The following is a 10,755-nucleotide window of genomic DNA, read 5'->3' on the forward strand; positions in this document are numbered from 1 at the left end:
TTCTGTAGTTTATTTTTTTTAAATCACGTAGCTGTTACGACAATTCATTTATTTTTTACTTTATTTGTACTTTTCTACTCTTTCTTATAATGCTATTCTATTTTATATATAATCTTAACTTTTTTGTAGAAGCTGACTCAGGGAGGAACGCACAAGAATTCCAATGTACCTGTACTGTCCTGTACCTGTGCAAATGGCAATAAACATCTATTCTATCTTGGGCATCAAAGAACAACCACATTTAAGTTCCCCGTGATGTGAAAGTGTATTCAAGTAATTTTCACGACACAGAATACTGATAATGGGCCGGTACTTTATTTACACGCTGCAAAAATGTGAGATGCCAATGCCACTAAATGCTGCTGCTGCTTTCACTGTCATGACTGTGGCTGTTAACAGAAGACAGGACACATGGCTGTATTTGTATGCCTAAATCCCTACATGCTTTAATTACTGGACTACCAAGCATTAAGTGGAAAATTCATCATTCAACATCTACTGACCTAGCGCACAAATAATCAGAGAGAGAATGAACAGATTCATTAAATTATCAGAATATGATTAAATCACTGAGCAAATAGAAAATGTATGATATAGTAAGAAAAAAGCTGTAAAATATTATAGTTTACAATAATTATTCACATTCAAAGGCTTTACATCTCAATACATACACAACATGGCCCCTGAACATGACTTCAATCCAAATATGATTCATATATTAGAATTTAAATAACACAGAATGAACTAGAGGCTAAACAATAGCCATCAAATAACCTTATACAAGAATAAAAATACAAAAACTGTATCCTAATATCATTGCATTACTTGCTTCAGATTTTAATAATACATCATCTGTACATCACAGTTCTAGTCAGTTACAAGCCAGGTAGAGTATTCCATACACAATGTAACCGACTGCCATCGACTTGATTCAAACAAATTTTCTTACTGGAGGAAAAACACTTCTCTCGTGCTTTCCTCAACTTTATAGACAGATACAGCAATTTCATCGGTTATTTGGATCAGAGAGATATCCTTTAACTGACATCCAACCACACTGAGCCCCAGGCCCCAGGGCCAGAGGGTCCTATTCACCTATACTCCAGTCACACACTGCACACACAGACTCAGCTGAAGGAAGAGGACCTTTGGAAAGGACCTGAAGGTAATATGTCAAAAATTAAAAGCATTATGATAATACATATTGCTAAAACAAGAGCACAAGTTAAATCAATCGCTGTAATTTCTATTGGGCCAAACGTCAGAATGAACAAACAAAAATAATTGGGCCGATGAGCCCCGATCTGCCATCTTGTCCAGGGACAACAGCTTTACTGTGATTGCTTCAGATAATGATAGTATGTGTATGTATCTGATGATGAAGGTTTTCTGTTCAGCATGGGGTGGTCAGCACATAAGATTTTGTTTTCAATAGGACGTACTGAAGATGAGCCGACTATCCCACAGAAAAAAAAAAATTATTAAAAAATTCACACCACAAAGAAATAGCCAGTGAATGGTACAGAACAGCCAAATCATCCATAATAATCGCTATGGTTGCCAATGCAGTCAAAAATACCCACCTTTAAACTTGAATAAACTATATCTCCAGTGCCCTAGGAGAGAGAAGCGTACAAGGCTGAGCTACAAAACTGGCCATGCAGGAAACAGAAGCAAGTTATGATTAGGAAGTACAAGCTAGTGGCATGTTTACCCGTCCCGTTAGCAATACCTCCTCAGTAAAGCCAATGGAAGGCTCACACTTACAGAGACTGATTCAGACCCATGTCTCAGTCTGCTTTCTTACATCGAGACCTAAGCTGGACTGCAATATGCAGGTACCAAGAGACAAATAAACAACTCAAATACTGTGGGAACATTTGGGCCCTGACAAAAATATAAAGAGGAGTTGAGTTTGGTAAACGTGTGAGACTGAATCAGCTTACAGTATCTGTTACAACTATGGAGTTAGAAGCGGGGCCTGACAACAGCTTGCACGTACAATGTAGGAGTAGGATATGGTTTAGTTGAGATATCAGGATAGGCTCTGGTTCACAAAAGCTATTTTTTCTGTGTTATGGTATCATTGGAGCAGGAAACCAGTCCTTGCATCTGAGATAGTCCTAGCGGTACCCAAGCTTGTGTCCCCCTACAGGACAAGCTTGTCTTTCTCTCCCCCTGCCTACTGAATGTACAAAAAGCAGATGTGCATGGTGGCAGTCTTGTCATCCATACATGGGAAAAAATGCAATAGAAGCCACACAGAGAGCACAAAGAACAAGCAAAGCAACCCTGAATCCAAAGTTGTATTTTTCCCATGTTTCTACTCAGGAAAACAAACAAGGTCTAGATACCAGCGTCTCTAAGAGTTTGTTTACATTGCGGTGATGAAGGGCACTAAAGAGGGTGTTACTCTGCTCAGTGATTGGCCTCAGAGCTAAAGAGGGGTGGCCACAGGAGGAAAGGGGCTCCTATAGGCCGGGGTTTTGGTGCCTTTGATAGATCTTTCTCCACACTTCCTGGATCTTCTTGCACCATCTGTCAGCATTTCCACTGGGGTCCATCAAATAATATGTTCGGTTAGGCTGTAAACATAAAAAAAAAATAAAAAAATCAGTTTTTGAAAACATTTGAAACAGTGGGCAAGTATTAACAAGCAGCTGCAGGAACATTTTCTTTAAACATCAGAAAGAAACAGTTTCGTACCGTGTGAACAAAGAAAGTTTTGAAGTTCTTGGCCTCAGGACGAAGCTCCAGGGACCAAGGGATCTCTCCTTTCAGGACCTTGTTGACAGGATCCACGTAGTACAGGTGTGGTCCTTCAGTAAGAAGCAGCTGTCTCCGTCGAGCAAACAAACCCTACAATGGAGTGCCACACATCACAAGTTTGCAAAAAGAGGGGGCTGTGAAGCCAATGTCACCTTCTTCATTAGCCTCTACTTCCCAATTTATATATCAGCAGCCAGAGTCGGCACATAGGTGAGCTAACTGCAACTAGACAACATGTTCACACTTTAAAATTAAACTAGCAAAACACAGCTCCTGTACGTCTAAGTCAGCAACTCTTTAATTTAAAGATACACAAACTCTGTTCTTGATTATACTGTAAAAGTACAAAAACGGCTGTATCAAAACGGAACATGTAAATCTCACATACTGTAAAACCCTGTGTATATTTATTTTACATATTTTAATAACTGTTTTCCATCCAAAACATTGGCTGCATCCTGTATACCTTTGCAGTCAAAATTACATTATAAAATACGGAGACATCCAGCGTCAGTACCGCAAGCTCTGCCGCGACCTTCACACATTTAACGCAACTTGATGCGATTGAAAACATTTATTGTGTATCGCAAGCTGTGCTGGGAAACATAATTTCTCCCTTATTATGTTATAATCCCACATTTACAGAAAATGCTGGTATACTGTTAAATAAATTAACCTTGTGGAGTGCTGGTTCGATATTTAAGTTAATAAAGGGACCAGCAGAGGTGGGCAGCGTTATTTACGAGCTGTGGCTCCGTACTTCACAACTTACTGTAGCTAGCAGGAGCGCAAACTCAGCAGGTACAAAAAAAAGCTACAGAGCTGCACGTTGTTGATTTTACTGAACGTAATGGAAATCATCATGCAGGAAGACAGTTAAACCTTTCTCTCTGTGGGAGACTCCCCCCAAAACATATTCCGGTGTGTTTGTTATTTACTTGTTGTGTATTGTGGTTGTACCGTCGTTATTGTTTGTTGTGTGTATGAATAGGCCAGGTGTCTAATGAGTTTCTCCTCTGGGGATATATAAAGTTTTCTAATCTCATTTAATGTTATATGTGGCTAGAATTGACTCACCTTTCGTTTATCCACTGGGCCCATTTTCAGTATCAGGTTATTCTCCACAAACTGATGCCTGGTTCAGAAAAGAACACCAGATTAAAAAAGCTCCCTTTACTTTTAATTTTTCACTAAACAAATAAATAAAAAATAAATAAATACATAATAATAATAAAATAATTAACTGCCTAGAAAAATGTGGTTTACCAGGGGTTTCCAGTGGTCTGTTTGTCTAGCAATAACTGCTTCTCCTCTTCAGTGAACTGCAGGTCCAGCTCAAAAGAGTTGTTGTCTAGGTCATGGATGTACTGCTCAATGTTGCTGCTGGACCTCTGTGGGGGTGTGGATTCGTGTGGCGACAGGGAGTGTGACGAGCTGGATTGGGCCACCTGCATGTTGCTGAACTGGCTCAGGAGGTCATCATACTGGGATAGGGGATAAGAGAGGTAAGAGAATGTGTAGTGATGTCTGAAATCTTGTGGTTGTTTCAGGGTTTCTAGGAGTTCACTTTGAGTAAACCAGTGGTTCCCAAACTTATTCTGCAGAGCAGATGAAAATATTTTCGAGCTCAGTGTACTTGAGTTGAAGACAAAAACAACATTTCTCCATAATTCTACTTAAGTTTGTTTTGTAAACACTCAATACAGTTTCAGTTAGTTCTTCTTCTTTGGTAAAGCCTGCATTGTTTTTAACGTTTTATACAGAAATGTATTATATTAGGATAAGCCCCTTGAGGTTTATCACCTCGTTTTCAAGGGGGGTATTTACAAAGACAATACTTGCAGCCTTCCCTCTCCCCACTTTGGGAATTCCTGAAGTAAACAAAGTAAAGAGGGACCCAGACCATGATAAAGTATCTTACATTTCCATAGCAGTCCTCATCATCTTCTGACATGGCCGGCAGGTAGGGGGTGAGCTTTGGGGGTGTCTGTGTGTGTAGGTCACTCCAAGAGATGGAGTCAAAGAAGGGGTGCTGCCTCAAAGGGTCGTACCCTCCCATCTCCTCACACCCAATCCGCTTGGAAGGGTCCAATGACTGAGGGGGGGGGGGGGGGGGGGGGGGGGAGAGAGAATAGAACATGTGTTTTCATTCAGCAAGACAAAAGAAAAATCTGCATGGTGAGGCATCACTGTTAAATATTGTGATAAATAAACCAATAATACCAGCCATATTTTACAGTCCCTATTAGAGCTGGCTATTGTCCACAACCTCACAACTCAATCAATTTCAATTCTGCGGGTCACGGTTCGATTCGTTATTGATATTGATCAATATGCTTCGATATTGATTTAATAATACATACAGATGACAGGAGTACCCAGATAACTCTGGGTAAAAAATTCTTTATTGTTGCATTATTCTTTAATAAACAAAGAATAAAACATTAAAGTACAGTATGATCTAAAGTGCACAATTGGGCCTGACCTGAATTCACAGCACCCACAGTGCCCCCAGTGGAGAGAGCGTCATTACAACCAAAAAAACTAGATCTCAGGATTTCCCAGAATCGATATTGAATTGGGAAAATAATAATTTCAAAGCATTGATGAATTGATATTTTTAACCAGCTCTAGTCCCTATATCTTTCAGTAGTCCTGCATGTTTTCACAGTATGTTCACCAGAATACAAAATAAGTTCAAATTAGCAAGATTGAAGTGTTTTTAATCATAACTTTGTCTTTCATCTCATAACCTCTCATTCATCTTTTTTTTTTTGCCAATCTCAAAGTTGCCACAATATTGACACAACTAAGCAGAGGGTGGTTGACAGCTAGCTGGGGCTACATAATGAGAATTACATAATGGCGTAAATGCAGCGCTTACATATATGAAATGTTTTTTCTTAATGTCTTTAGTGAGGCCATTATTAAGCATTTTCACATTGTGATAATGATGGGAATAAAATGGATCCTGCAGCCCTAAAGAAAAGCACAGCCCTGTTTGTAACTCAGACAATAATACACACTAACATCCCAACATATGAGTAACATTTATAAGCATTTTAAATTAAATTCATCATGGTACTTGATGACCTACCAAAAGATGTCTGACAAGATCCATGGCTTTGGGGAAGAATTTCTCTGGGAATTCATACTCCAGCTTTATTATTTTCTGGAATATTAGGTACTCATTTCTACAACAGGAGAAACAACAGGGGGAAAAAGACAGAACACATTAGTTATATAACTGGGTCATGGTGACTCTCATGTATCAGTAAAAATAACCTTAAACAGTAAACTTTATTCAGAAAAATTGTGATATAAGATGAGTCATTAGCCCTTTTCAGACTGCTCGCTCAAAGCACAATATCTACGGCCACTGTGACGTCTCGCCTTTACTGTACATATGGTGGGATGAAGTGATCCACCCTCTGTCCTGTCTTTTGAGGAAATGACAGAGGCGTTACAGGGGTGAGATGGGACAAGCCGAGCACTGTGTGTGTGTGTGTGTGTGTGTAGCTTCTGTTGTTTCTCTACATGTTGTGTATATTACTCTGTCGCAGAGTCAATATGAATGTACAAAGACCAGGGATGTAACGAGTCACTCTTCTCACGATACGATTCTCTCACGATTTATTTTACAATATGAGACTGAAGACAAATTATGACGGAAAAACATTCCTTTAATTTTTCACGAAAACACCAATGCACCTCATAATGTCTTTGGCTCTTCAACTCGTTTGGGCGAGCAGGATTGCAAACCTGCTTGTCAGTGTGGTTTGGCCTCTGCAGCTGCCATGGTAACGCCTGCTTGTTACAACCAACCGCCTCTGCTCTACAGCTGCTGACGCTCACCATGTAATTGCGATTCATTTTTCAGAGTACCGATGTGAACCTTGACAACTTTGAATCGATTTTGCCTCACGATTATTCTTTGGGTGCGTTCGAATTGTCCCTCCTATCTCCTTTCACTATCCACTTTACCTTAACCCCGCGAAAACGTCATGAGGTTAAGGAAAGATGTTTCCACATTTCCACTAGGCGATGTCATTAAATGCGACGGGCCGCATGAATGAACATAAATGTTGCGGCCGCAAGGAATTGTGGGGCGTCAAATCTCATCTCCTTTGGTAAAGGATGGTCCAGTGTATCCTATGCTAAAGAAGGTTATAAAAGAAGCATTGACCCACCTTTCCTTAACTTTTAGAGAATTCGAACTCCTCTTATCATGGCCGCCACTTAAATGCTTCCGGGGTTAAGGTAAAGTGGATAGTGAAAGGAGATAGGAGGGACAATTCGAACGCACCCTTTACATCCCTAACAAAGACAAAATGGCGGCTGAGCTTAGTTACGGCGCTGTTGCGGAAACGTAATCTGAAAAGGGCTAATATTGAAGCATAAATATTTCAGCTGCAATGAAAGAATAATCCTCGTACTTACCCAGCTCTGAACGGTGGTAAACCAGCCACCAGCTGATAGATAATACATCCCAAGGCCCAGAGATCAGAGCTAAAACAAAACATTTAGAAAAGGAGAGAACACATTTACAAATGGGATGCCGTGTTTATATGACAAAAATGAAAATAGAACAATAACTAGCAGGTTCAGGCTTCATTATGGCCAAACCTCATTACCTCTTGCAGGCTGATTTTTCTGTTAGCAGCTCTGGAGACACATACTGTGCTGTTCCAACAAAGGAGTTTGCTCTTGCTGCAAAACAACGTAAATAAATGTTAAGACAACATGAATACTTTATAGTACTTTAAGGGAGTGAATGCTAAGGTCATACCACAAGGATAATTGTCATACTCTAGAAGTACAGGTAACAGGGTGCTAATACCTTGTTTACTGTCTGATGATAACTGTTTTGCTGTCCCAAAATCTGTTATCTGGATGTGCATCTCTTCACTCAGAAGAATATTTTCTGGTTTCAGATCTCTGAAATGAAAAGAACATGCAAAAAACAAATGCTTAACAGTGTTTAAATTACATAATGAAAACAAAATAGGGCAGTAAATGTATGGCCATGGATTTAACAAACTGACTGTCTTACCTGTGTATTATCCCCTTATTGTGTAAGTATTCTAGAGCACTGACTATTTCAGCTGAGTAGAATCTAGTACAGGTTTCATCAAATGAACCTATTTTGCGAATGTATTTCAGGAGCTCGCCATTCTTAGCATAGCTGAGACCAAAATCTAGGAAAAGCTTGTTAAGAAAAACTTTGTATACAAGAAATTAAATATTTAAAGGACAGATCAAAAGTTTAGTTTTTATAAGACAAAAACAACAGTAGGCAAGTTTTTCGAACATGCCTTGGCAAATGCAATTTGTCAAAGGATACACAATTTCTCATCATCTTGAAATGTGAAGTACAGCTTGACGAAGAACGGGTGATCTAGATTTGACATCAAATCCCTTTCTCTTTTCACGTACTGGGCTTTGTTCTCCTTCATAATATGGCGCTTCTCTAAAATCTTAACTGCAGGAGAGAAAAGAACATTGTTGGAAAAAAATGGTAGAGATACATAGCAACTTTTCATTTTTTAATAAAAAGGTGCATCAATACTTACTTGCATATTCTTTCCCCGTTACCTGCTCTCTTGCCAGGACAACCTAAGGATAAAAGAACACAAAAACCATAACATGGCATCTTACTCTCTTGTCAGACCTGGGATTAAATCCAGTAGCTCCTAGGCCTGTTTTGTTGATTCACTTGAAATGAGATGGGGATGACTCATCCAAGCACATTAATCAAAAGAATGCTAGCATGTAGCAACATCTACCCAGTTAATTCAAAAGTTTAGTGGAATGCAGGTCACATACCGTCGAGAAGGAGCCCTCTCCCAGTATTTTGCCAAATCTGAAGTCCTCTGGCTTCTTTTTGCGTGGTTGGGGGGCCTGGACTGCCGGCTGTGTGCGGAGGTCTGAGCCTTGGCTGCTGGCAGACCCTCCTAGAGCACGGGCCTCTGAGGCTGAGCCCTCCATGCTGGGACAGTGGCTACTGCTTGCGCCTGGGATAGCAAGTGGCGAGCAGGAGTCAGGGTGGTTTCTTACCATTGATGGATGTGAGCAGGAACAGATGACAACGCTGGGCTGAATGGGCACAACATCATACTGAAACAGGAGAGGGAACATTTGAGAATATATCAGTCAGCAGTTCTCAAGTCCGTACAAAAAACAACAACAACAAAAAATGTGTGGATATCGAGTATCTACAACTTTCAACATGACTTTATATGAAGACTATCCATGTGTGGAAAAGGGTTGGATTTGCTGCTCAGCATTAAGAACTGTAATTTAAACTGGGATTAACAAAGCTTTATAAATATTTTTTCTATTTATGAATGACAGAGCAATTAATGTTATAATGCATCATGCCTCATATTTAATGAAACACTCCTAATTAGAGGCAGTCCAATATAAACAATATAAAACACTCCAAAACAATCAATTACCATACAGGAAACCATTTTCATTAGAAGGGATGAGCTGAATCACATAAAGTACTTGATTCTCCTATAGAAATAAATGTAGTTCCGTAAACACACTGTACAAAATCAAAGCTTGAGTACGCTATTTCAAGTGGGACCACTTGAGGAGCAAAGTCCAGGATTGATATGGACATCCGACGACCATTAAAGAAGCTGCTACCGAGCATGGTGGTCGTACCGAAAAGAAGTTGTTAAAAGTAGTAGAAACTATGTTAAAGTTACCACTTTATCTATGTCCACCAATGCACAAAGGGAATCATATTTGTATATTGCTCATCAAATTGACATGGCAGCTTAAACCCACCAAGTTATTATTGAAGAGAAAGCATGGACAGGTTGTGCTTTCAGTCAAACTGGTTGGTGCCCTAACTTCAGATACTACCTCAAACAACTGTAACTTTGTGCAACCTTTACTAATTGTACAACTCAGTTACCGTAAGTTCACTTGGCATAGCTTCTTCTCATTCAAAACCAAGGTGTGGCCATTTAGCTGCCTTATCCGGACTGACTGTGTGGTTGCCAGTCGGTCTTAAAACTATCTTACGAACCATTTCTGTAGGTCAACCCCACGATGGTTTGGCAGAAAATGTCAGCTAAAGTTAACGTTAAACTATCCCTGTTATTCAGGCCTGTGTGAACTTTCTGTGCTAACTAACGCCTGCTGGCTAGCTAATGTTAGCTCCTGCTACCTTGTCAAATAACGCCGGCCATCACTGACAGCGAGTTATAAACTTAACGCTAACAGCCCGTCAATTAGCTAACGTTAGCACGCCAGGTAACAGAAAAGTATCTGCATCTCAACATGCTGTTTGCATATAACACCAGTAAGTCTCCTTCAAAGTAAGTGTGCCGACCCCAATGTGGAATTTTACGAGTTAACTAGATGACAATAGAGCAAAACAATGTGAACCTAAAAAGCTTTCCTCAAACCAAAAGGTGGGACGCAAAGAAGCTAACGTTAGCTTGTTAGCTTAGCATCGAACGAAAGCGCGAACATGTTTAGCTAACGTCAGCCAACAGATAAGGCTACTGGCCAAGGGGAAATGGTCAAGCATCGTAAATAAACACCACAACATATGCGTTAATGTTACGTTGACACTCGATAATTCCTATAACCTTAAAGAATGAACCAAGCAAGGTGTTGGACAGCCCCGGTGAACATAGCAAACATAAGGTGTTGTGTTAGCCAACATTAGCGAGCTAACGTTGCTAACAGCGCTCTTCAGATGAAGGCCCGACGGAACTATTTGTTGTCAAACAGCCGCCACACTGTGCATTTTCAGCACCGGCTTCGAACTGTTATTCACATTGGAGTTGCAACACTCACCAGCTGACTTGTAGCTCTTGCCATGGGAGTTTTCCACGAGTATTTATTTGGAATAAAATAATTAGAGAAGCTCCAGTAATGGCTGCCTCTGCGCCTTCATTTTCGAGCTGTGACGTCGTTCCACAACAATGTTACCGCAGGACAGCAGAGGAGAGTCCCGCTGTG

At 40.1% G+C, this 10,755-nt stretch overlaps 1 protein-coding gene across 1 annotated transcript; it reads right to left on the bottom strand.

Moving 5' to 3' along the window:
- Positions 1–293: 293 nt before the first annotated feature.
- pdpk1b (3-phosphoinositide dependent protein kinase 1b) lies at positions 294–10,747 on the bottom strand. Its single transcript, XM_020637604.2, has 14 exons — positions 10,591–10,747; positions 8,596–8,886; positions 8,343–8,385; positions 8,114–8,251; positions 7,823–7,967; positions 7,610–7,707; positions 7,404–7,479; positions 7,210–7,278; positions 5,867–5,963; positions 4,691–4,864; positions 4,036–4,253; positions 3,847–3,904; positions 2,707–2,859; positions 294–2,585 (listed from the first exon to the last, which is right to left on the bottom strand). Exons 1-14 carry the CDS (start codon positions 10,612–10,614, stop codon positions 2,472–2,474), a joined length of 1,698 nt encoding a protein of 565 aa, XP_020493260.1. The 5' UTR covers positions 10,615–10,747; the 3' UTR covers positions 294–2,471.
- Positions 10,748–10,755: the final 8 nt, after the last annotated feature.

Source organism: Labrus bergylta, chromosome 21 (genome assembly GCF_963930695.1).
Source record: "Labrus bergylta chromosome 21, fLabBer1.1, whole genome shotgun sequence".
In the NCBI taxonomy this organism is placed as follows: domain Eukaryota; kingdom Metazoa; phylum Chordata; class Actinopteri; order Labriformes; family Labridae; genus Labrus; species Labrus bergylta.